The 26,865-nt window shown below is 39.9% G+C and overlaps 2 protein-coding genes across 3 annotated transcripts in view; both read left to right on the top strand.

Annotated features, from left to right (window-relative positions):
- The window catches only part of LOC101653188 (serine/threonine-protein kinase Sgk3), a 118,290-nt gene extending 105,692 nt beyond the window's left edge, over positions 1 to 12,598 (top strand). The window contains exons 13-16 of one of the 2 annotated variants that reach the window (XM_004697534.3): positions 870 to 965; positions 3,695 to 3,850; positions 8,677 to 8,766; positions 10,448 to 12,598. In XM_004697534.3, the coding sequence (XP_004697591.1) occupies positions 870 to 965; positions 3,695 to 3,850; positions 8,677 to 8,766; positions 10,448 to 10,618 (513 nt within the window). In that variant the 3' untranslated portion in view covers positions 10,619 to 12,598. Of the gene's footprint in view, positions 1 to 869; positions 966 to 3,694; positions 3,927 to 8,676; positions 8,767 to 10,447 lie in introns of those variants that run through there. The other variant, XM_045284335.1, reaches the window with a different exon arrangement.
- Positions 12,599 to 24,708: 12,110 nt separating this feature from the next.
- The window catches only part of MCMDC2 (minichromosome maintenance domain containing 2), a 27,846-nt gene continuing 25,689 nt past the window's right edge, over positions 24,709 to 26,865 (top strand). The window contains exons 1-3 of the mRNA XM_004697532.2: positions 24,709 to 24,802; positions 24,892 to 25,022; positions 25,100 to 25,159. Of these exons, the coding sequence (XP_004697589.1) occupies positions 24,709 to 24,802; positions 24,892 to 25,022; positions 25,100 to 25,159 (285 nt within the window). The remainder of the gene's footprint in view (positions 24,803 to 24,891; positions 25,023 to 25,099; positions 25,160 to 26,865) is intronic.

Below are 26,865 nucleotides of genomic sequence, written 5' to 3'. Positions count from 1 at the left end.
AAACCTGACAGTGAACATGAAGACCACTGAAGAACTGGTGCATTTGGATTATGGTATTTGACAAAGAATACTGAATTTGCTACAGACCGCCAAAAGAACAGACATCTGGAAAGACAACATTAGAGGAAGCACAAGAAGGTGCCTTAGATAGGAGAATGGCAAGGCTTCATATCTCCTGCTTTGGTCATGTATCAATCGAAAGCCAGTGAAAAGGAGGAAGACCGATGACATGGATTGACATGGTGGCTACAGTAATGGGCTCAGACATCAGAAAGATGGTGAGGATGGTGCAGGGCCTGGCAGTGTTTCTTTGTGTGTTGTGCATGGAGTTGCTAAGAATTGGAACGGATTCGACAGCATTTAGCAACCACAACAATCGTATAGCTTTATGCAGCTTTCCTAAATAATGTATTTAGAAAATTGATATGAAATTTGCCATTAAGAATGAATTTATTTTTTCTTTCTCTGTAAACAAAAAGGATTGTAGTTGATAGATTAAGAAATCTGCAGGGAAAGAATGTGATAAATGTGATGACCAAAGGAACTTCTAAAATTTAATTTTTAATTCTAAATTTTAACTTCTAAAAATCAATCTTTTCAGAGACTTTCCCCCTGAAACACATATTTTATCCACTTATGTTCTACATTTGCCATACTCAGTTTATCTTAAGTGCATCACAGTATCTGTGAAAGAGGACCCCTGTTGACTAACCAACACTGGGGTAGAACGAGAACACCCTCCAACCCACTGGAAATAGAGTAGGCTTACTGTGTTTCAGGAAAGCCAAAAATCTGTTAAACCTAAATTGTTCCTAAATTTGTACTGAGCTATTGATTGAAATATTCTAATAACTTAATCTTTTCTCTAGTATCTTGCACCTGAAGTAATCAGAAAGCAGCCCTACGATAATACCGTAGATTGGTGGTGCCTTGGGGCTGTTCTGTACGAAATGCTGTATGGATTGGTATGTATTTTTATGCTTTTATGACTATTTAATATATTATAATTAACTTGAGATCCTCCCCACTTCTGCCTTTCTGATAATCTTATGGGCACTTAGAGAACATTAACAAAAGAACCGAACAATAACTTGGTTAAGTGGATCACAAAACGTCAGAGAATGCACAAAAAGTGTAATTTTTTATCATGCTTCTAGTTTTTTAATTGATATAATTATTTCTATGGCAAATTAATCACTACTTCAGCTCTTCTCATCCTCCTGTCATTTTTAGAAATAGATACCTGCTTATAGCATTTAGATTACCCACTTTTCCTTTCAATCAAACAAGAATTCAGCTTAATTGGTAAAGAATTTCTGCCTTGAGCTCTGTGTGCTTTTAAGTAATGACCTCTCTGGGCTCAAACTGACAGCAGCAACCAGAAAGGTAAGAGGGAAAGTTTATGTTGTGGGTAGCGGGGGAATTTGGAATAGGCTGGTGAGTGGTGAGGCGACTTAAATGGAAACAGTGTCTCACATTGTACATGTAGGGCCTGTTGAAATGGAGTCTCTAATAAAAATCACATTGCCTACTTTCATTTTGTTTACCTCAAATATCATGCCTGCCTACGTAATTTCAAAAAGATGAAAGGAGAACACTTTTGAATTTATCAACGGAGGAGCTGGCGTGGGAGCCACGTCTGACCTCTTCTGGCTTCAGTACACGGGAGGAGAATCCAACTCCATACCAGCCCAAGGTCAATGGCCAGACGTGCCTCTGGGCCTCCATCTTTCCATCCTCCTTTACGCTGTTCTGACACCAAGCTCTCCTCCACGCCACTCTGCTTCTCTGCTGGGTTCAGTAAGTCACTGCAGTGGCCACATACTCACAATAATGGTTTACTCGGGAAGCTTATAGGTTATAAAATGCTGAGGATACAAGTGCTTTTGTTCCCAGCCATGCTGGCTGCACCTCTTTCTCTCTCGTCCTCAGATTTTCAGCCTTGTGGTCCTTTGACCTTCCTTTGCTCCTGGGCTGGGAAGGCCATCTCTCTCCCTCACACTCTCAGTACTGCTTCTGGCTGCTCTGGCTCATGACCTCAGTGCTGTGGTCTCTAGCACCTCTGTTGCCTCTGCCATCTCAGACAGGGAACCCACGTGCTACCTGATCCTGGCTCTTCTTTCCTAATGATCACAGGATTCTCCCTACTCCTGCGTCTGAGAGGGCGCTCTTATACTCAAAGGAATGGCAAAACGGACCTGTCTCCTCGATTAGTGTTACACTCTATTTGCATGACCCCACCCAGACATTTGGTGGAAGTTACACAGGCGTGGGTAAAAGAGCCATACCAAATAATTTCCCTTCATCACGTCAGTTTATTATTTAACACATTATCAATTGTAGTTTGTGTTGTTGTAGGATTTAACTGATAAACGGATTCTCAGCTTTTTCCCCACTGGGGATTGTTCATTTACTTTCTCACAAACGTTTGTCTTGAGGATTTCACAGGGGAACAAAGTGGTGCTTACTATCTAATTAATTTCCCCAGTTTTTATTAAAGGCACAGAAAGGCAGCATGATTTCTGATTAACTTGAGTTGAGTTGTTTACCAGCACCGAGTTAACCTTCCAACCCAAACCAGACACTCTCAGGAGTTTAGATAGCCAACACATGTTTATTGGAAGTAAACGTTTGTTCTTCTTTACACTTTTTGAAATATTCAGCAGAGATTCTAGGCCCCCTTCCTGATCCCTTATTCTCCAGTAACATCACGCTGAGAACCAGCACTGAAGCTGCCACTGCACAAGCCAAGTCCTGAAGTCACTGAGACCCTCTGGGTTTGTGTGTTTCTGTCGTTTTTCCCGAAAACTGGAGCTCTCAATTAAATTCTGCGCATGACATACATTATAGAGCATTTTTCCCTGTTGCTAATAGTGATAATAGGTTATTAAGAAAGGCAGCAGCATCTCTTTGTCATTGACTATGACCTCCTTGTTAAATAATCTAGTTTTATGAATGTTAAAACACATAAGGACTTGATGTCTTCTCCAGGGCTACTTATTTACCTTCTTGACTTACGTCAACATTCTTTGAGTTTCTTTTGAAGACTTGGGAATTATAAGATACCAAAGCTATATATAAAATGCCATTAATCCAAAAGCAAATATATGAAACATGTGCCTCACTAATGAAGCTTAATTTTTAATTATCTACTTAAAATAGTTTTGGGGGGTTTTAGCTAAAAAGTAAAAGGTTTTCTTCCTCCTCTGAAAAACAGAAGCTGGATGGCTACCTGGCAAATTTATATGTTGGCGCTGTCTCCTCAGCACTAAGAATACCCACAATGTTGTCATTGTCACAGTGCTTAAGAAGGATTGCTGCCTCAATGCCTCCATCTCACGTTTTCATTAGTTTATTCCAAAATCTTCAAGAAGGTACATTTGGAATCTCTATTCCCACTCATTCTGCCAACTGTGCCGATGAGGAGGTTAGTTGTTGTTTCCTCTAAACCAGTTGTTAGAAGTCAGACAGTTTAACACTGGCCCGTAAGGTGCGAATGAGCAAATGAGCTGGCCCTGATTCTGTGGTTTGCCAGGCCTTGGCATCTCAGGGCATCGGGAGACCACACTACAAATGTCCCCGAAGCCTGTGCACCTTCCAGACCCCCCCATGCAGGTGAAGGCCGGACCCTCCTATTTTAACCCCAGTCTTGGCATAGTTGTTTACCACATAATGTCTTTTGATTTTTTTCCAGCCTCCCTTTTATTGCCGAGATGTTGCTGAAATGTATGACAATATTCTACACAAGCCCCTAAATTTGAGGCCCGGAGTGAGCCTCACAGCCTGGTCCATTCTGGAAGAACTCCTAGAAAAAGACAGGCAAAACCGACTTGGTGCCAAAGAAGACTTTGTACGTAACATCTGTCCCACTGCTGGCTTCATCCGAAGTTTATCTAAAGTTGGGAAATGGATCCTTATTTTACGTGGTATTTAATGTCATAACTGTAATCATGAAAGACTAGCACCAGGAAAGGAAGCAGGCGTGTCTCAGCAGTTGTCACCAACATTTACGTAGAACTGAGCAGCGTTCAGAATACTTCCAAATGCACTTTTTATTTGATTTTCATAAAAAGTTGATTTCATTTGTAATAATTTCCTCTTCTATCCACTTTCGAAAAAATGTTGGATAGCGTATGGGTTTTTTCTAACTGCCTAAAATTTAAAATCATTTGTTTAGCAAGAATTATATCAAGTTCCTTTTGCTGTCTGAGCTGTATTACTTACTGCTTTAGGGGAACTTGGTGACACCTCCTTGAGGTATGGAATCTGCAGGTTGGTTTTTGTGAATCACAGTAATCAACTTGCTGGTTACTGGTGTTGTGTTAGCTGCCAGTAAAGCCACAAACAAGTGAGGTACAAGAACTCTTCCTTTTCCCTCTCAGAACTTCTTGGAGGCTGTTTATCAGTCATGAACTTGATCTGTGACAAGTGAGGTTTTCTAACAATACTGCCTCCTGCCCCCAGTATTTGCCAACCCCTGCCCCCCGGCTGCTCTGCCAACTCTGCCAACAGTTTGTGTTCTCAAGCTCAGATCCCATCGTTTCTGTCCACAGTTTCCGTCGTTCTTGCTACTGTCCTTGACTTTTAGACACTACGGACCTTTTGTTGAGTTCAGTGGCAGAAGTCACAACCCTGGGTGAATCCAACCATCTTTCCACCTTCTGGTCTGTTGAACCCTAACCCCCTGCTCCCCACTTGACTTTGACTAATAATGACCCTATAATAAAACCGAGCAAAACACCAAACCCATTGACCTCAAGTCGATTCTGATTCCTAGCAACCCTGTCTGACAGTGACAACCCTATGTGAAAGTCTCCAGTGCTGTGCACTTCTGTGGAACAGATGTGTTTAGCTGTGCTCATATACAACCTGTTTAAAACCAGGAAAGGTATGCCTCAGAGTTGTATCCTTTCACCACATATGTTGTATTCTGAGCATATAATCTCTATGCTGAGCAAAGAATCCAAGAAGCTGGATTATATGAAAAAGAATGCAGCATCAGCATTGGAGGAAGGCTCATTAATAATCTAGAGTATGCAGATGACACAACATTGCTTGCTGAAAGAGGACTTGAAACACGTATTGAAGTCAAAGACTATGGCTTTCGGTGTGGATTAGACCTCAACAAGAAAACAAAAAATCCTCACAACTGTATCAGTAAACAACAGCATGACAAATGGGACTTTTGAAGCGTCAGAGCCTTCATTTGACATGGATTCATGAAGCAGCTGTCAGGAAACCAAATGACGTAGTGCACTGGGCAGATCTTTTGCTAAAGACTTCTTTCAAGTGTTGAAGAACAAAGCTGTCAACTTAAGGACTAAGGTGTGCCTGACCTGCATCATGATATTTTCCAACCCCCTCATGTGAATGAGAGAGCGGCCCCTGGAGGAGGATGACTGAAGAAGACTATGCCATGCATGATGGTGATGATGTATCAGATTGCACGTACCACGGACCGCTAGAAGAATGGAGGAAGTACAGCCAGAATGCTCCTTGGAAACAATATCAATACCTCATTTTACATATTTTGGACATGTTAGGAGGAGCCCATCCCTGGAGGACACCATGTATGGTCCATTGAAAAAGAGGAAGAGACCCTCGAGGAGACACAATGGCTACAACAGTGGGCACCAACAGCCTGTGTGGGGATGGTGCAGAGCCAAGCAGTGTTTGGTTTGCTTGTGCACAGAGTCACTCTGGGTCAGCATCAACTTGATGGCATCCAACAGCCACAAGCTCTTCTGGTGGGACAAATCATAGGTAACATCGCAAATAACAGACGCCCCCATGCCACCCGGCCCAGTGCTCTACTCAGCTCTCTCCTGCTCTCTGCAGGCGCTGTTTCCAGTGTGCTCTCAACTTTCTGACTCCTTTGCTTCCTCACATTCAGGACGTTTTATAAGGAAAACAGAACCATTAAAGGGAGCTCGCTTGGCTTCTTGCTATCATATTTACATCGTTACCACCTACACCTCTTCTAGTGGAGATCAGCTTCTTCTAGCTGAGTCCTAAATCCCACCCCTTTGCAAGGAACTCTATTATGAATACTTTTTTTCTGCACAAACAACTGTCCCCTTTTGTTCTGGTTCTTTCCAAATAATAATTAAATCATAACACCTTCATCTTAGAGCAAATCAAAAACCTTCAACCCCACTGCCTTGTAAGGTACTACTTATAGCATCTTCCCTTCATAGCCAAACTTAATCTCTGCTCTACCACAGAATAGTTTCTAGAATTTTGGGGTACTATTGTTCCTGGGAGTCCTGGTAGTTCTGGGTTCCATGCTGGGCTACTAACTAGGACAGCAGTTCAAAACTACCAGCTGCTCGTCAGGGGAAAGCTGAGGCCTTCTACTCCCATCGAGAGTTCCACCCTGCCCTTTAAGGTTGCTGTGAATCAGAATCTCCTCGATGGCAGTGAGTTTGGAGAGACTCGTCTCTTCCTTGGCTGGAGCTCTCAACAGCATGTCAGCGTGTAGTTCTCTCCTGCTTCCGTCGGGTTTAGCAGAGCACACACTCCTCTCACACTGTGCTGTCTGGATTCCAAGGCCTCCTCCAGTAGCCTACCAACTAAGGAAGGCGCTTCTCCTTTAAATTGACCATTACGTTTTGAGTTTCCTGGGGTTTCCCTAAGATCCTCCTTTCTTCCGCTATGATCTCTTCCTGGACAGTCTCAAGTAGTACCATGGCTTTCATTAGGAACACACTGTCATCCAACGTGTTTCTGTCTAGACCTTTCTTCTGAATCTGAATTGTTGTGGTTGTGATCTAGACGGACATAGCCTCTCTCTTCAGCATCACCACTTGGTTTTCTTGAGAGTAATTAAAACTTAGCAGTTGTAAAACTGAATTCCTACAAACGTCTTCTGGGAGTCCCTTTCTAATTAATTGGCATCACTGTCCATCTGGTTGTTCACATCCGGGACCTGAGAGTCATTCTTTATTCTCATCTTTTATTTTATTTTATTTTTTAATTAATTTTATTTATTTTTTATTTTTTTATTTTAGTCATTTTATTAGGGGCTCATACAACTCTTATCACAATCCATACACACATCAATTGTGTAAAGCGCATTTGTACATTCATTGCCCTCATTATTCTCAAAACATTTCCTCTCCACTTAAGCCCCCGGCATTAGGTCCTCATTTTTCCCCTCCCTCCCTTTTATATTCACCCAGAACTTCTCTCGAACCACACTGTCCCTACTGTTTCCTAGCCTCTATCATGTTTACATGAGCACAATAGGAGTTGTTTTTCCTTTCTCCGGCCCTGACTCTCCAATCCACTTCAGTGTTACAATCAAAATATTTTAAGTTATAATAATATAACTGTGGCATCTCCCTACCTATAGTTTCTTGATAGTTTCTCATAACCCTAGAATGAAATCCAAATGAAAAATTGTGCATTGTGTGAAGGTTTACAGAGTAGATCATCAGTTTTATGTTCAACAATTCTTACACACTTTGTGTCTATTGCAGTCCCTTTGATATATCATTAGTTTTGTTTGTTTGTTTTTCAATCCTTTTGTTGGGGGCTCGTACAACTCTTATCACAATCCATACATATATCCATTGTGTCAGGCACATTTGTACATTTGTCCTCATCATCCTCAAAACATTTGCTTTCTACTTGAGCCCTTGGTATCAGCTCCTCATTTTACCCTTCCCTCCCTGCCTACCCCTCCCTCACCAACCCTTGATAATTTATACATTATTATTTTGTCATGTCTTACACTGTTTGACTTCTCCCTTCTCCCCGAGGGAGGGGGTTATATGTAGATCCTGTGATCAGTTCCCCCTTTCTACCCCAGCCTCCCTCCACCCTCCAGGTATCACCACGATGCATCATTAGTTGTCATACTTCCTCTTTGTCTTTCCTGTTTCCTCCTTGCTGGTTTCCCAACTCTCCACACTCTGCCCTTTGGCAAAGTGAATGTGGTCTCCATATAGCACGGCCCCTGTCTACATCTTTAAATTCACCTGTTTGGCAGTCTTGAGCCTTCCTTATTCTGCAACCATCTTGGGTTCTCGTTCAGTGACCAATCTAACCTCTTTGCCACCTCAGGACTTCCTATTCCACCTGAAATGTTCTCCATTCACATCTTTGCAACTAATTCTTAGTCCTCCTTAGATCTCTGATCAGACATCACTTTCCCTATGAAGTGTTGGTTAACCCACAAACTGAGGAGGATCCGAGTTTTCCACTCTCATGGCACCTTACTGGGAAACAAGACTGGAAGCTGCCAACCCTGAAAGTTCCAACTGGAGCGGGGAGTTTTCTTGGTCGTAGTAATGATCACACTGGTTTTACGCACGTGCCCTGACTTCTTTAAATCACCTACTTGGGCATCACTAATACTTCTGAGTATATATATTGTGCTTTTTGTAGCACTGTTATTTCTATATTATCAGTTCACCCTCAAAGCAAGCTTGTGAGGCATCCAATGCAGAAATGCCAATTCCATGTTCCCCATGAGGAAGCTGTGACAGGGAAAAGGATAACTTGGGTAGTCGGTTCTATGTAGCCATCTTTGACATCTAGCCTGTGGGTCTTTGTACTACACTGCTTGACCATAGGAATAGCATTAATGTGTATCCAAGAGCCAAAAGGGTTGTGGTTTGGTATCTCACATTTTCTTCAGAACCAGTAAAAAATATTTCTTTACTATTCTAGCTTGAAATTCAGAACCATCCATTTTTTGAATCACTCAGCTGGACTGACCTTGTACAAAAGAAAATCCCACCACCATTTAATCCTAATGTGGTATGTATCTATCCAATCATTTTGAAAATAAGTAGGGGGAGGGAGGGGAAAAAGAGGAGCCTATACCAGGGGCTCAAGTAGAAAGAAAATGTTTTGGAAATGATAATGGCAACATATGTACAAATATGCTTGATACAATTGATGTATGAAATATTATGATCTGTAAGAGCCCCAATAAAATGATTTTTCTTTCAGTAATGTAACATATAACTGGTGACGCTCTGACTCTGAAACCTAGTGGACTGTGACCTTATCCCTTGAAATCCCAGAGGCCATGCTTTCAGCCTTTGTGACCAAAACCAAAAAAAATTACAAACTTAGTGCCATCGAGTCAGTACTAACTCAGAGAGACCCTACAGAACAGGGTAGGACTGCCCCTGTGAGTTTCCGGGACTGTTTAGCTGTTGGTGGGAGTAGAAAGCCCTGTCTTTCTCCCAAGGAGTGATTGGTGGTTTTGCACTGCTGACCTAGTGGATCGCAGCCCAACTCGTAACCACTACACCACGATGGTCCAAAGCCACTGTTTCTTGAGCTCCTTGTCTTTTCAGCTTCTGCTTCTTGGTTCCTTAATCTCTCAGCCACTCGGGCCTCTTAAGCTGGCCCAGGTTCTTTGTGCTCAAACAATTGCTGGAAAGATCTTTAGCTCTGTTGATAGGGCCCAGAGCTACCCTGTTCTATGTGTCAGCAAGCCCAGCTCTGCCAACAAGCACCCAGAAACTCCCCAGCCCTAGAACCAAATTCTGTCTCAGTTTTCTAGTGCTAAGGAACCCTATGTAGTGCAAGAATTAAAGCACTTGGCTGCTGACCAGAAGGTCAACTGTTCAAACCCATCAGCTGCTCTGCAGCTGACAAACGTAACAATCTACTTCTGTAAAGATTTACAGCCTTGGAAACCCTGGGAACAGATATCCTTTATCCCATAGGGTCTTAGGAATCAGAATCAACTTGTCCGCAGTGGGTTATGTAGCACTATTAATACAGAGAAATACCAGCTAGTGGGTGGCTTTGAAGAGCAGAAATTTATTCTCTCACAGGTTAGGAGGCTCAGAGTCTGGGTTCTAGGCTTTCTCTCTCTATCAGCTCTGGAGGGAAGATCCTAGTTTCCTTTGAACATCTGTGGAGATCTCGTCGGCATCAATCGTACCCTGGTTTAGGAGGTTCAGGGTACATAGATGAGCTCTGCCCCGCTTTTCTTTCTTGTTGATAAGAGGTCCCTCTGATCTCTGCTCACTTGCTTAATATCTTTCTTATCTCACAAGAGATCAATTTAAGGTACAATCTACTTTTGTAGATGATAGCCCTAGTGGTATAGTGGTTACACATTGGGCTGCCATCCTCATATTCTGCAGTTCGAAACCACCATCAGCTCCTGGGCTTTCTACTCCAGTAAACAGTCTTGGAAACCCACAAATGGTCACTATGAGGCAGCATTGCCTGGATGGCAGTGAGTTTGGGTTTTTTGGTTTATCTCATTAACATAACTGCCTCTTCTTCCTGCCTTATTAACATCATAAAAGGTTAGGATTTACAATACATGCGATTATGATATAAAATCTAAAACTGGAGAATATATATACATACTATTGGAATCACGGCCTAGCCATGTTGACCTGCATCTAAGAGGGGAACACAATCCAATTCATAACAAAAGTGGAAATAATGTATGCTTTTGCTGTTTCAGGCCGGACCAGATGATATCCGAAACTTTGACGCAGCATTTACAGAAGAAACCGTCCCATGCTCTGTGTGCCTGTCTTCTGAGTACTCTGTAGTGAACGCCAGTGTGCTGGAGGCCGACGACGCGTTCATCGGCTTCTCTTACGCGCCTCCTTCAGAAGACTTGTTTTTGTGAACAATTGCCATTTGGAAAACATCGAACAAACATAAGCCTATGGATGGGACTCTGAAATTCCTTCTTGTGTGAATATATAAAAGCAATGTCTAACTAGTGCCTCATTTTTACTTGTAATGTTGAAAACAATGAAATCTGTATCTTCTGCTGTGTGCAGGAAACTAGGGCATTTCACAGAACGAAATTTTGGATTAAAATTTGTATTCTTGTTTATTAAGCTTATTTTTTAAAGGAAATTTTAAAAGCTATTATTCTCTTAGCATTAACCTATTTTTTGAAAGACTCTTTTGCTATTGACTGTTTTTCCCCTCTAAGTTTACACTAACATCTGCCCAAAATAGACTGATTTTCAATAACCTATTTCAGTTCAACTAATATATGTATTACTATCGTTGTAACTCTACTACGACTTTTATTTTCAAATCAGAGCTATGCAATTGGTACATGATTGTTTAGAAGAAACAATATCCTTTACATTTAATCACTGTTCGAAATCATCAAGTCACTGTAGGATTAAAATATAAAGAATAATTAGCATATTGGAATACCATTTATTTTGTAGATTGTTTTAGGATAAACAAACGGAAATTCTTGGCTTTTGAAATACCAATTCAAGTTTGTGGGCAAAGATTTTCCCTCTGGAAGAAAAGGAGAAACCTAATCGTTGAAACTTTAAATATATTCCCAGAGATATTAAGAATAATGAGTACTGTTGGAAACTTTTTTAGGTGGTGCCAAAGGTGAATGTTTCTGTGTCATGTATTTATATTACAGGTATATTCTATTTATTTTCACATTGTTAGTTTTTGGTCTTATTAATGTTTAATACACTGTAAAGTAGGTCTAAATCTTGGCATTTGCTTTTGCAAATAATTATTTGTCTTCCTGATTGGTTAATAAGTGGGGAAAAAAATAGAGTTTTTTAGAATATTTACCTTATTGAGAATTAAAAAGGTGAGTTTCAAATTCTGGGTCCGTATAAACATACATTGTATCATTATGATATACCAAAAGTTAAAAATAATTAAGCAAATGCATACTTAGGATCTTAAGTCTTTCAGAAAAAGTAAAAGGAACTGACCTTAAAGTTATTACACAGCAACTAACTTGTACACTTGTAAAAGAGGATAATTACAGAAAAACTTTTTGAAAAGGCTTAACTTGGAGTTCTGCTTAAGCTGAGTGTGGTGTGGAGGTTGTTCGGGTTGCTTAGGAAACATTCTAAGTGAAAGCATGTCGTGTTCCAGTTTCGGTGCTCCAGGAATGAACATCCCTTCAATGTATCTGTCTTACGAGAGAAATCACAAAATATATGACGCCAATCCCCTTGGGCTTAAAAAGGTTCAGCAGAATGGGAGGAGGGATGGAGTACATTTTTTAAGTAAATGCTCTTTACATCCAATACACTGAATCTCTTCAGAGATAAGACCTTAATATTTACACTGTAAGTATTTAGTTTATTTGGCACTACTGTAAATTCGTTGTGCAAATTCTACTTTACACACAGTTCTTTGCTTATTATAGAGCAAAATAAAAACTAACTCCTTGTATAATTTCTTCTTCAGCCACTGCTTAAACTGCCAAAAATGGAAGTGCAATATTGTATATTTTTAAGAACAAATTTTAAAGACTTTTGATGTTTCTCAGATCTCAAAATCTGTATAGCTAATAAAATTTGAAATAAGATTAATGACCAACTACATCTGTCATCATTTGAAATTGATACAATGAATTTAATAAAAGTAATTATTATAAAAATAAATTATGTGATGGAGAAAAGTATAGAGTATTAACAGGAAATATATAGGTATACATGTAAATTACAAAATTTTCCAAGTTGGACTTTGTAACGTCACAGGCAAAATCTTTTCCAGATTTAAAGTTTATCTGTTCTCTCAAAGCATGCTAATATTTTCTAAATATTTATGCCTTTGGAAGACTTGAATAATTTCATGATTAAAATTAATTCATTGGTGTAAATGACAGTTCTTCATGTTATATATGTATATAGCTCTAATTTTATTGCAAGTGGTACAGTGTAGTGCTTTCCAAACCCATACAGAAAATTATGAACTTTATTTGGAGGTATTAATTACTCAGACACAGCAGCAGTTAAAGTGCATTACTATGCGTAGGTTTCAAAAAGCTCATGGAAAATTCCCATTGTGTCTTCATTTCATTTTTCCCAAAGGGACTTTGAAGTTCCCTTGTATATCCAAAACCAAACTCTCTGCCATCGAGTCAATTCCAACTCACAACAACCTTTTAGATGATTTCCCAGACTCTGTAAAACTTTGGGGGAGCAGACAGCCTCATATGTCTCCCTAAAAGTGACTGGTTGAACCTCCAACCTTGCAGTTAGCAGCCAACGCTTACCCTGCTAGGGCTCTGTGTTAGGGTTCTCTAGAGCAGAGGTTCTCAACCTTCCTAATGCCACGACCCTTTCATACAGTTCCTCATGTTGTGGTGACACCCCCAACCATAAAATTATTTTCGTTGGTACTTCATAACTTTCATTTTGCTACTGTTATGAATCAGGTGACCCCTGTGAAAAGGTCGTTCAACACCCAAAGGGGTCGCAACCCACAGGTTGAGAACCACTGCTCTAGAGAAATTAAACCAGGACACTTATGATTTTAGATAGATAGATAGATTTATACAGCATGAAGGAATATAACAGCTAATTAGTCCACACCGCAGTATGGAAGTCTCAGTTCAACTCACTTCCGTGGAACAGTTATATACTGGAAGTCCTTCAACAACTCCTGATGGCTTCTGGGTCCAAGGTCAAAGAAGCAGACAGCTGAGTCTTCCCTTGTGCGATGCAGTCAGAGTCTGCCCACAGGCAGCAAACAGCAGGGCTGGTCACCCAACAGTCAGCAGCTCGGGAGCTCAGTGAAGCAGGCCCAGATGGGATGTTGAACTCAAGCAGTGCAAGACGACAGGATCCACCAGCCTCAAGCTCAAGCGATGTACACACCAGCAGCGTGGTGAAGCAGGTCTTGAAGGAACCTCAAGCTCTAGCAACAGGTTACACAGGTTGGCTATCCCACAAGTAGTGTGGCTCACAAGTTGAGGCAGAAAACTAGCTACAGTAGCTCAGCAGCCACACACTGGTCCGTTCACCAGAGAACAAGAGAGCAAGGGGTGGGCCTTGCCAAGCCATTTATCTCTTTGCCCTCCAATCAAACTGTGACCTGATTAATCCCACATGTTCCTATTGGCCAGGTTGGTACAATAAACCTACTTATCACAGGCTCTTTTAATATACCAAAACATTTTTTTAATTTAGGAAATTTACAAAAGGAGCCAACAAATACTAGTCAGATACAATGTCAGCCATGGTAAATTTTTAATGGTGAATTAAGCATTCTAAGTTTATCACTATAAAATACCATTACCAACATCTTCTGGGTGTGTGCCATTAACTGGTAAATGATTATCCATAGACAGGATTATATTATAAAATATAATTTATGATATATTACAAAACTAAAAAATATTTTGAACATTATTTGAGATGCCATGTTCTATCTGGTAAGTGGAAGTAAGTGTGCAGGAACATTTTTGATAATACTGGAATGGTTTTTTCACTAACGCATGTCAAAATTGATCATTTTTCAGACATGTAATTTTGAAGTTGGGGTTTTTTTTTTTTTATGTGCAATGAATGTTCTGCCACTTGCCTTTTGTTGTGGATTTTATGTTTGAGTTTGGGTCTTTTGCAGCTTATTCCATATCCCATGCTTTTGTGCCGGTGCTCCAAAGGGTTTACTGCTATGAAAAGATTGTAGTTCTACTTTTTTTCTTTTGTCCACCAACAATAAGAGAAATTGCTAACTTCTATTGATAGCATTGAAATTTGAGAATCATTTACTATTTTTGTGTTGTCAATATTATAGTCATTCATTTGTTATCTTTAAAATAACCTCTATGCACAACCCATTGTAATATGATTGAGCTATTGTGTGATGTATTAATTATATCTCTTTATATATCTATAGACCTCGATATATAGATATTCTTTAGTCATTAAAAAGATCCAGGCACAAAGATAATTCCCATTTTGCTGTTTTATTCTATATTATGCTTGCTTTTACAATGGAAGTTAAACCAGGAAGAAAATGTGTGTTTCAAAATGTAACTTTGCCCACAATATATCTAAAGTCAATATACAAAATAATATAAAGCAATATTGCACACAGTAAAAGGCCAGTAGGGAATCAGAAGTTGAAAGTGATATTTACAGCAGTGATTTAGCCAAATGATCCTACCAAAAATTAAACCCACTGCCAGCAATTTGGTCCTGATTCAGCAATTCTGTAGGACAGAGTAGAACTGCTCCCTACCATGTCTGAAGCTGGAAGTCTTTAAGGGCGCAGACAGCCCATCTTTCTCCTCAGGAGCAGCTGATGGGTTCAAACTACTATCCCTGCATAACCCATCACAACCCACTACACCACTAGGGCTCCTTCAGATGATCTTACAAAAGAAAAACACGTTTATTTTTACATTTTATGCAGGAAGTGATGGCTGACTGTATCTTTTAAAAGTATAATTCGCCTATCAGACAATTTAGCCATTCAATCATTAAGAGTTGTGCAGTCATCACCACAAATTCAGGGTGTTTTCTTCTCATACTCAATGTTGTTAGCTCCCTAGTCCCACCCATCCCCAACCTCTCCTGTTGTGCCCCTAGTTAATTATTAATCCAGTTACTGTCTATAGTTTGACCTGTCCTGGATTTCATATGCAGAAAATCATACAAAACGAAGCAAACAAAAACCTAAAGACGAAACAAACTCATTCAAAAAGCCGAAAATAGTAACAACTGAAATAACTTTAAAATGGGTCCTAAAGAAGATCAAATGACAAGGTGTTACATGTTAACCTAACGACATCGGCCACAATCAACTTCACAATGCTCTCCCAGAGCAAAGCTACTGACATCCCTTGACTGTGGTCACAGGAAATTCACCAGAGGCTTAATCCAGGTGGGGACCCTCCAAATGGATTTTGGACTTCCCCTGGCATCCACAGCCTTCTGAAAACCAGGTGTAAGCCCTGTTCCACTCCTTTTCTATTTGGATTTGATTATTTACAGTCCTTGGATCACATAAGCTGGTGGTGTGGTTCTTCCATGTGGACTTAGTTGACATCTCACTCAGGTGGCTGCTTGTTTGAAAACAGCTTTTAAGACCGCAGACACTATTCTGACAGCCAAGCCACTCTGGTTTCTTCACCGCACGGCTACAGCACACATATCAGCGACCGCTTCATGAGGGTGGGTATTGGGTAGGGCCACATCATGAGAACTAAATGTTTGTAGGTCGAGACTAGAATTAAGTGCCCCGAATGTATTCATATCTAGTCTGTGGTATATATAAATGGTTCACTTTAGCGACATCATTATCATCTTATGATAGAGAACATTATGAATCATCCTAGAGTATAAGATAACAATTAATAGTGTCATTAACCAATTATGACTTTGAAACACCGTTGAGAAACGGAAGTTATACATGTATAGGCTGGCTTTTCAGACCACAATACATGAATTATTGTACGGGTTAAATGCTTAAGTGACTACACTGTTTACATGAACAGTGGGAGCTGGTGATAGAACAAAACTTTCGGTAGCACTCATTCACAAAGGCAGACTTATACATGTCACAAGAAAGCAAGGAGAGCGTTAAAATAGTAAATATAGGGTAGTCCCAGGTCACCCTTCATTGGGCATCCTCCAAGCAAAGGATTCGAACCAAAGGCCAGTGACCACCATTGGGCCAGCAGCCATCTGCTTCTCACACTAGGATGTTTCCGTTCAAGGGAGTATGTCGGTACCTTAAAGCTGCTACGGGTGAGTTCACTATAAAGCCCTGTTTGCTCAATAGGGTTCCACATGGAATCCTGGTGTGGTCTTTGAAGGATATTGTGCACCATGAGAAGAGAGCATCCAAATTCCCAGCAGTCCATAGCACACTGCCTGCGTCACCAACAGCTGGACAGAAACTAGATGAAAAGAGTCCAATACCAGACACATTCTCCCCTTGGCTTTCATATAAATATTATTAAGCGTTTTTTTTGTTTTTTATATATTAAGTGTTTTTTTGTCAATGGGAGGTTGATCCAACTGGTGTGCCCACCAATAGAAGTGTAAGTGGTTTCTCAGAGACATGCATGGCCCTCTCCCCATATCTTGACTTTTGAGTATCACTCTTGTTGGAGGGTCTGTTGATCTGGGGTGACCTTAGCACAATGTTGTGCTAACAGCAACTGAATGGTCTGTGAAACTGATCCCAGCTGCGGTAAGGTCTCCTCTGTCGACGTGTCTTTAGGATGCACATATAAAAGGAGTGGTCTATGGCTCGTGGGCAGTAGGCAGGCTCTCTGCTTCATTGGCAACCAGAGAGATTCCATGACCTGAGAGCAGAAGACTTGGTTTTGGTCCTTCTAGAAATGGACTCAGACAAGGTTTCTCCTTTTGTGGTTGACTAACGTCACTCAGCAAAATAGTTTCCAGGTCCCTCCATGTCATGAGGTGTTTCATGGTTTCATTTTTTAGGGATGCATAGTATTCCACTGTGTGTATGTATGCGTTCCTTTATCCATTCTTTTACTGATGGACTTTGGGCAGTTTCCAGCTTCTTGCTATTGTGAACTGTGCCACAATGAACATGGGAGAGTATATATCTGTTCATGTTCCGTCTCATTTCTTTGGGGTGTATGTCTGCCCAGCAAAGTTACTGCTGGGTCACGTGGTATGTCTATTCCCAGTTGTAGCACCACACCAATTTCCACAGTGGTTGCGTATCTTTACAAGCCACCAGCAGCGTATGAGTTCCAATTTTGCTGCACCCTCTGCAGCGCTTGTTCTCGCTGTTACAGAGTTCTATAGATTTTAGTGATTAGTCCCTTGCCTGTTGTATCATTGCTAAAGACTTGTTCCCAAACTCATGGGCTTTTGTTTTACTCTCTTGATGACGTCTTTTCATGTACATAAGTGTTTTATTTCTAATGTCTTAGTCATCTACATTGTCTTCCACTGTGTGTGCTGCTTTTATTATATTTGGTAGCCTTATATGCCCTGCAACAGAGCCCTTAAGTTTACCCCAATTTTCTAATTGATTATCCTGATAGCTCTGGAGTTAAATTTAGGTCTCTAATTCATCTTGAGTTAGTTTTGTGCATGGGGCAAAGTATGGGTCCTGTCTCATTCTCCTGAAGATGGAGGTCCAGTTCTTCCTGCATCATTTTTTGAAGAGGGTGTCCCTCTCCCACTTAATGGGTTGATTTTTTTTTTTTTTTTTTGTCCTTTGTCAAAAATCACTTGCCTATGGGTAGATCCTTTTATTTCTGGGTTTTCGATTCTGTTCCATTGATCTGTAAAGCCATCATTGTATCAGTACCAGACTGTTTTAACTATTTACTATGAATCTTAGGGTATAGTTTAAAACAAAGAATTGTAAAACTCTAGACAACCCTGTCATTCAGAAGTGGCTCAGTGGCAATAGGTTTCGGGGTTTTGTTTTGGTTTTAATAATCTTAAAAGGTACACTGGTAGCTCTGTGAGTTAGATGATGATTGCTAACAGACAGATCAGTGGTTCAAAACCACCAGGGGTTTTAGATACCCCTGTTTCCTGAAAGAAGTAGGTGTGTTGGAATTTTAAACATTTTTCATTCAAATGTCACTTGTAAATTTTTGTAGTAAAAGTTGTCTTTATCTCAGGCTTGTTATGGGTTCTACATTTTCAGTATTGTTCACTTTATTGGGGAGCAGAATTTTTACATCAACTTTTGTTATATTTTCCTAGGAAACTCCACAATGAGTTGTCAATATGAAATGCTTTTTTGTTTTATTAGTTAATTCATGTAACCCAGAAAGTTTGTATACAATAAAATTGGCCTATACAAATGGTTAAGTTTTATCTCGAGTGTTGGATTTCTTTCCAGTCTTTACAGATAATAATTAATATAGCCTTATTGTGTTTGAATTTGGTCATATGCCTCGGTGATAGTAATAATGCTAAAGTTATAGCTTACTGTATTAATGATTAAGGAACACTGGTAGTGCAGTGGGTTACATGTTGGGCTGCTAACCACAAGGTCAGCATGTCGACTTGCTGTGACGAGCAGTTGACTCCACAGCAGTGGGTTATATTTTTAAGTATTTTATAGCAATAACATTTGTACTACATCACCATTACTTTTGGAGAACTTGCAATCTGTGATAATATACTGAAAACTTGAGGTTTTAAACCCTTCCTATATCTAACATATTTTTTTAAATGTACTAAATACTGCCTTTAAAGTGGCGAATTTGAAGTTTCATAAACTCGGTCAATATAACAATCCATGATTACTAAAAATTAACTCCTATGGGTATTAGTTGATTAAACTTTAAAATACATGGATAACTTCTTGAAGAAATGTATTGGCTTAAAATACAAAGTCGATCACCGGACCATAGCCTCTCCTTCCTATCTAAATAATATTAATGCCCACAGAACATATCGTTTCTTTGCTGTTGGACATTTATTTGTGCCAGAGGAAATCACTTTCTTCACCGCACCATGGTCACGTACTCAGCTGCCAACCAAAAGGTTTAACCCTCACCAGTGGCTCAGAGAAAACACCTGCCCATCTGCTCCTAGCGGCTAGGCAATCCTCTGGGGGCAGTTTTCTAATTAACCCAGCAGCACACAGCAACCACTCACATCGCTGCTATTTCCCACCTCTCACCCACTGAGGTGTTTTTCATCCTTATTAAAGACTGAAAGCATGGACTTAATTACTGGCTCATGAAAAGTGGCCTAGTTTTTCTCACCCCATATGCCAAGCAATGAAACAGGGTTGGTAACGATTCAAAGTAACACCAGCGGGGTGGGAGTGGGGTGTCAGCACAGTTTTTTTAAGTTTTGTGTTTTTGTTGTTTGTAACAGCATTATTGGAATATAATTCTCACACCATACAATTCACCCACTAAACTGTACAACCAGATGGCTTTTAGCGTACTAGTAAAGAATGACTACTAGGGTTCCAATTCATTCGTGCGTGGGTTTATTCCGGATGTAACTTATTGAAACATGTCGTTTGGACTAGTGAATAGCAGCAGACAAAATCTCCTGGCAATTTGCTCGGCTTAGCCTCCTCAAACGTACTAAAAGAAATAAAAGTTTTGTGGAAAGATCAGTGAGCTCAAAAAGAGCTAATCTTTCCATCGGCCTTTCAAGCAAGAATAAGACAAATGAAGATAGTTTATGGATTCTGAAAGTAAATTTCAGTCAAAACAGTGGTTCCCGAAGATCTGCTGGCTCAGTTCAATTCAGACCAGAAAGGGAAGCTCAGGTTAGGATCCCTGTATCAGGGGGACTCCCAGGGACAATCCTGACAGATTTCCTCAAGGGACACGGGGTGCTCCGTCGTGTACAACTTTTTTGTGTGCACAAATCTCATTTCTCTCAGAGAGGTGTCGAAGTGGAATCGCTGAGACGTATTCCAACTCCGGGTTTAACCTTTGGGAAACTACCACAGTTTTCCAAAGCTGCACCTTTGACATTCCACCAAGTTTGTGTTCTTGCTCTTGTTTAATAAAAACATCAACACCCTGGCCCGTGATGACAAAGAAAACTAAAGGTCATCCTCCACTTTCTTCGCAAGAGTGAATCAACTGAAACCGGTTGAACCAGTTCCCTGAAAGCGGGCTCCCACCAAACGGCTTCCCGACAGTCCCTGCGCCCGCGCCTTCCGACGGGGGTGCGCATGCGCGGGCGGGCGCGTGCGCAACGCGCGCGATCTCCGGCCTGAGGTGGCGCGCGCTCGCGGGTGGGTGCGAAGTGCCCCCCCCCCCCCGTTCTCTCACCTGCTGGGCCGGGGGCGGGGGTGTCTGCCGGCCGGGGACTGCCGCTGGGATCCGCGTTTCGCCGTGAGGTGTTTTCAGTTCCGCTGTTGTCCCCTCCCTCACGCACTTCTGGTGCTCCCGGGCAAGGAGCGCGCGCTCGACGCGTGCTCCCAGTGGAGCCGCGCTGGTGGTGCCGGCTGTGGGAACACGTGGAGCTTATCCCGTGACCTGACCCGTGACCTCACTGAGGGCGTTCTCGCCGCCTTGCGTGTCTTCACCTGCAGGGGCCACCCACAGCTTGCTTATCCCGGCTTTTTCTATGTTTATGAGCCACTCTAGGCTGTGGTAGCTGTTACTCGGCGGGATGGATCCATCTGGGTTTGCCACAGCCCGCCAAAATCAAAAGTCTCCAGAGAGTGTCGTTTCCTTGTCACTGCCGTCTTCTTTCCCCGGACTCTCATTTTCCACATAGTACAGAGTGGGGCTTGAGACTAACGCTTTGTAATAGAAAGCCTTATTTGGCGATTTCGAACTTCTGGCCTTGTGGTTAATAACCTAAGTGTAAGCCACTAAGCCACCAGGACTGAGTCAGAATCGATTCCATAGCAGAGAATTTGGTTTGGTTGTGAGCTTTTCCTGGGTTTCCTATTTCCTTTAGAGGACCATCTCTTGACCCATGAAACCAAAACCACGCCCGCTGCCATCGAGTGGACTCGACTTAGTGGTCCTCTAGGACCGGACTCCTGTCAATATTGCTGGTGCGTGTGAACCTGTAACTAGGTGATTAGCCCGCTAGGGCACCGAGGCTCCTTCCATCAGCTCGTGCCCACATTACAAATCCAGTTAGTGCCCACTTCCTCATAGTGTATAAATTGGTTCCATGGCAGTGTGAAATCTGTAAATCTAATCGTCCATTTCATCCCTCATCTCTTAATCCAGGGTTTCTTCAATCTCTTGAGATTTTTTGCAAAAATTAGAAATGGATTATCAAATTTTGATCCATTTTTCTCACTGGTAGCAGGCACTGATTTACAAAATAAAAACCTAACCATGTTAATCTAGGTTTTCACTAAGCTTGATGGCTTCCCTTTTGTGACTTTCAAGAAATTCTAATCAGGGCCTCACCCAGACATTGATCATCATCCAGCTTCTGGAACCTGAGTTCTGATGTAGCAGAGATGAAATGTCAGATACACAGCATACACTTAAGATTATGTAGTTGATGTCCACAAAGAAATGAAGTCTGAGGTTTTATCCCTACTACTACTGAAAGGGGCAGTCTCAATTACTTTTATTTGGAAAATGGCTTAAAGTACTAGTGGAAAGTGACCTGTCTCTGGAAAGCTTTCTCCTCGTTCCCTTCCCCTTCAGTTTGTTCAATCTCACTCACCTGTCAAACGGCACCCTAAAATAGCATTTGGAACTTCTCTGTGACACCCCACTGTATTCTATCAAAATGTCGTAAAATGTTGTAATAGAAAATACTAACATGACCTCCACATAAAGCTGAACCCAAACTCTGTGAAGTATTTCATATGTATTATTCTTTCTATGGTCCCTAATATATTCATATTTCTATTATAGCACTTATTTTGTGCTGTCTTGTTGATATGATTGATGTTTCTCACTGAGCTCTTTCTAAATACACTAAAACCCACTACCATTAAGTCAATTCTGATTCATAGCAACACTGTAGAGGGCAGGGTAGAACTATTCCCTCGGGTCTCTGGGATTGTAAAATTTACAAGAGCAGACAGCCTCATCTTTTCCCCTCAGAAAAGCGTGTGGGTTTGAACTACTTGGCTTTGAGGTTGAGCAGCCCAACATCTGCCCCATCATGCCAACAGAGTTCCTGAAGATAAGGACCATATTTTACCTGTCATTGTATCCTGGACTTTGTCTAGGACCCGCTGGTATCCCATAAATAGCATATGGCCAGCAAGTATTTGATAATAAATAAATGTATTAGTCATCATTTCCTCTCTTAATTGGCAACCCCTAGAAAGGTAGGTCCAATCATCACAATGACCAAGACACATTTTGGTGCCTCAAATGTTACACATGTATTTGGGTATATTTCACTTACTGATTCCAAAAAAATAGCACCAGTTTCCTCTATCAGCTCTACTTTTTGAGATGCAGAGCATATAGCACATACCATTCTTTACTCTGCTTGCCCATAAAAAATCAGGGTGTTTTAATGTAGTGATAGCTAGTCAAGAAATAAAAAGTACACGCTGGCTTGATTTATTTTGTGTTGTACTAAATATTTAGGTCAAGTTATACTTTGCCTGGTGTCCTTTGCTTCAAAGATATATTTGAGCAGTAAAAACTACCATGAACTTGGAATTTCCCAATATCACTTCACCTTTATTAAGAACTGTATCGTAGGCAGTTCCAATTTGTTTTCTTAAAAAGGGGACCAGAAATGAGAGTGACTGTCTATAAATAAGGAGTCCTGATGGCATAGTGGGCTATGTACTTGACTGCTAACCACTAGGTCAGCTATTGAAGCCCAACAGCTGCTCTACAAGAGAATTTTTTTGGTCCCATAAAAATTTATAGCATTAGGAACTCACAGGAAAAGTTCCACTCTATCCTATGAGGTGGCTATGAATCATAATCGACTAACTGGTAGTGAGTTTGATAATAATAGAGATTAAAATGTTCTGAAACCCAAAATGGGTCAGAATTCAAACTCCTTTATTAAATTTAAAAGGTTCCAGTCTTGTTATAAGTTGGTACAATTTTTCTATCTGTTCACAGAAATTTTTTTTTGAGTTAGAATTTTTCTTATAAAGAAATTTGGGGGGGGGAATTGGGGTCAATCTCACCACTGAAACATTTAACATGAATTATCCATTGACTTCTATACATTAAAATGTGTTCTGAAATGTTCATTGCGTATTTTGAAGAATAATTTCGAACTTCAAAATATTTATAAAAATTGCTACAAGGTTTTACAATTTCAATACTCTAAATTGCCCTCCCACATACGTGCCTTTTCAATTAAAACATTTTTTTTTCACACTTCTCAAGCTGTGCTCCAGCTTTGCAGTATCCAGCTTGTAGTCTTCTCTCAATATATTACATAGCCTCTCAATCCAAAAAGAAAACTCCTGCTGCCATCTAACTGATTCTAACTCATAGTGACCGTCTAGGACAGAGACGAACTGCTCCTTTGGGTTTCTAAACTGTAAAGCCTGCAGTGATTGGCATGACTGGTAGCTCGATACAGAGCCAAATAGCCACCAGGGGTTCACGTACAGCATCCCTTGGAAATCCCTTAACACGTAATTCTTTTTCACAAATTTCTTACCTTTGGGGGTTTATACTGAAATTGTGGATCTGAATTCTAAATAAATAAACCAGTTAAAACAGCTGAAAATATAGTGGAACACATCTCTAAGACACAAGAGCTGATGCGGTCTATTCATTGCAATTTTCCGATTCAGCACCCCAGATAACCTCAGGAACAGGCCAAAAAACCAGGACACAAAGAGGAAAAAATTGTTGTTGCTGTGCTGTGTAATAATTTTATGTCTGGTACCTACTACAATTACCGGCAATTAGTCTTTGCTGTCTTTAAATGAATTTTATACCCGCTAGTAATTACTATGGCTTAATATTTTATGTCTGTCACTGACCCAAGAATTAAAGCTGGATGGAATTTTTAACCACCGAAAAACCCCTTTGTTTCCTACAGATAACAATATTGAGCCAAGGGAGATCAGATTTTTCTCAAGGCAACCAAGCTATTGTTGAGTCTAGAACCAAGTTCTCAGATTTCTAAGGTTAATATTCTTGCTACTACTCTATTACTTAGACTGAATTTATGAAATAACTTTTACCACTTTAAAAACTGCCTAAAAACAGACCTCAACATCTGATATTATTTATTTCAGCAAGAATTTTTTGGAGTAGCTAATCTGTAAAGAGCGAGCCTTGGTGACACTGTGGATTAAGTGTTGGGCTCCTAATTGCAAGGTTGGTGGTTCAAAAACAATAACCACTCACAGGAGAAAGATGAGGCTGTCTACTCCCGCAAAGATTTACAGTCACAGACACACTAGATAGAGTCATTATGAATCAGAATCAACTTGATGGCAGCCTAGGTTTTCCTAACAGTATTTTTTTTAATTTCTAGGATTTCTCATCCTTTCTATGAGTTGTACCTTCTGTACTTGTTTACCATCAACGGTGATTGAATCAACTAGTAATATAAAGGAATAACCAACCAGGAGATAATGTCAAGTTTAAAACTGAAAGAAGCAGCACTTATCTATCTAGACAGAAGTGGAGGCCTCCAAAAATTCATTGAAGATTGCAAACATTACAATGGTATGGTCAGCAAAAGCAACTTTACTTTAGAAATTTAAAATAAATTCCTACATATGATTATACTAACTTTTACATTTGTGTTTCTACAGATTCAAAACAAAGTTATGCTGTCTACCGATTCAATATTTTAATAAATCCCTCTGATGTTGTTCAATTAGATGCTGAACTTGGAAATCACATTTTACATCAACCCTTGAAAGCTGCTCATGTTTTTCAGTCAGTAAGTTAAAAGAATAAATAATTTTATGTCACATGGAATTTGGAGTAATTTTTTGGTTTGTTTCTTTCAAATCACAGGTCTGTTTTATTGCGGTTAAGACCCTCTCATTAATTGGACAATTACAAACTGAAACTCAAGTAAGTTTTAGTTTAACAAAAATAAACTAAGCTCTACTGCCTTTTTGACTTTTTAAAAATTTCTTATAAATTAAGATATTTATATTCATAAATTATTTTATTAAAATTATACTACATCTTTCAAAAGTTCAATGGGATGTTTTACACATACATATGTTTCCTTTATAATCACCTATAACATTAAGCATTTTTATAGTGAAATACTTCAAATTTTAAAAAGTAAAAATAATAATATAATGAACCTCCATATACCTATCACTCAGGTTCGATATTTACAAGATTTTGCCAAACCTGCATCATCAATCTCAAACCCCTAGAATTCTGCCATTTTATCTCTACATAATTCAGAATCTACCACTGAAAACTATATACTTTTTTCTTATATAAGTACAATGTAATTTTACCCCCTTTAAAATTATCAATAATTCCATATTATTATGTAACATGAGACCTCAAGAAGTTTATGAAATCATTATCTTTTCATTTATTTTTTTCTAGAAACTTAAGCCCCCTCTATATAATCCATATTTAAATTCTCCAATTGTCTCAAGAGTGTATTAACAGTTGGTTTGTTCAAGTCAAGAGCCAAGCAAGTTCCAGGCATTATAACTGGCTCTTAGGATTCATTAAATCTCGTAATCTAAGACCATTACCCCTTCCCTTTTTATACCATTGATCTTTTTTTTTAAAACAAATTAGTTGCCATGTAAAATATTTTATAATCTGGATTGGTCTAACCAGACAAATCCTTGTGGGTGCTATTTAATTTATACCCCGAATTTCTATAAAATAATAGTTGGCTCTGAAGATGTACTTAATTCAACTTCTTTTGACAAGCATCCATCATAGTTAACGTCATTGTATTTTACTGTGCCCTATGTCAAAGAGAACTATAATATCTCTTCTCCCACTGTCAGTAAATTCACAATTGATCAGTGGGTTCAGGTGACATTAGTGTGATCGTTTCATTAAATAAGGGTAAGTCAGAAAGTATCAATACAAAATCAGGTAGCCTTCTAAAAACAAAAATACCAAGATGTGGAATGATTGCTTTTGATGTAGGCTTATGCACCTCTGAAGGCAGTTTCCACCCTCAAACACTTTCCCAAAGAAGTTTGCATTTCAGGTCTTGACACATCAAATGACAGTTTGGGCATCTTCAGAGGACTCCAATAGTGTAACTTTTACAAAGTCTGTGAATTTGGGGACAAAACATCTGAAGGGAAAGGGATGGATGGATGGATGGATGGGGTAAGGATTCCCAACAAAATACTCTGGGATGGCCCTTGCTACCCTTGAGGAATGAGCAAGTGTATTCTTAGCACAACTTTCTGGCCTTTAAAAAAAAATCGTTTTTTTACAAAGTTCACTATTTTGTAGCAACACTGATGCAATTTTGGGTTTTCTGAATCCTTCTTAATAAACCTCCACGATTGTCCTGTGTTCTTCAAGAAAATCTATCAAGATTATCCCTATGGGATTCTAAAAATCATTCACTGTAATCTTATAAACTGACCTCTCTGCTTCAGGTTTAACGGCCCTGCAGATCCCCTGGGAAGCCACTGTTTTGATTGAACCTTTTTCTTTTGTTTTTGAAACATTTTATTAGGGGCTCTTACAACTCTTATCACAATCCATACACACATCAATTGTGTAAAGGACATTTGTACATCATTCTCAAAACATTTTCTCTCCACTTAAACCCC

The sequence above is a fragment of the Echinops telfairi genome, unplaced genomic scaffold (assembly GCF_000313985.2).
Source record: "Echinops telfairi isolate 266 unplaced genomic scaffold, ASM31398v2 ScPeMD7_1;HRSCAF=3_0, whole genome shotgun sequence".
NCBI classification, from domain to species: domain Eukaryota; kingdom Metazoa; phylum Chordata; class Mammalia; order Afrosoricida; family Tenrecidae; genus Echinops; species Echinops telfairi.
Note: the sequence above shows the minus strand (reverse complement) of the source record. Positions and strands in the feature narration are given on the sequence as shown.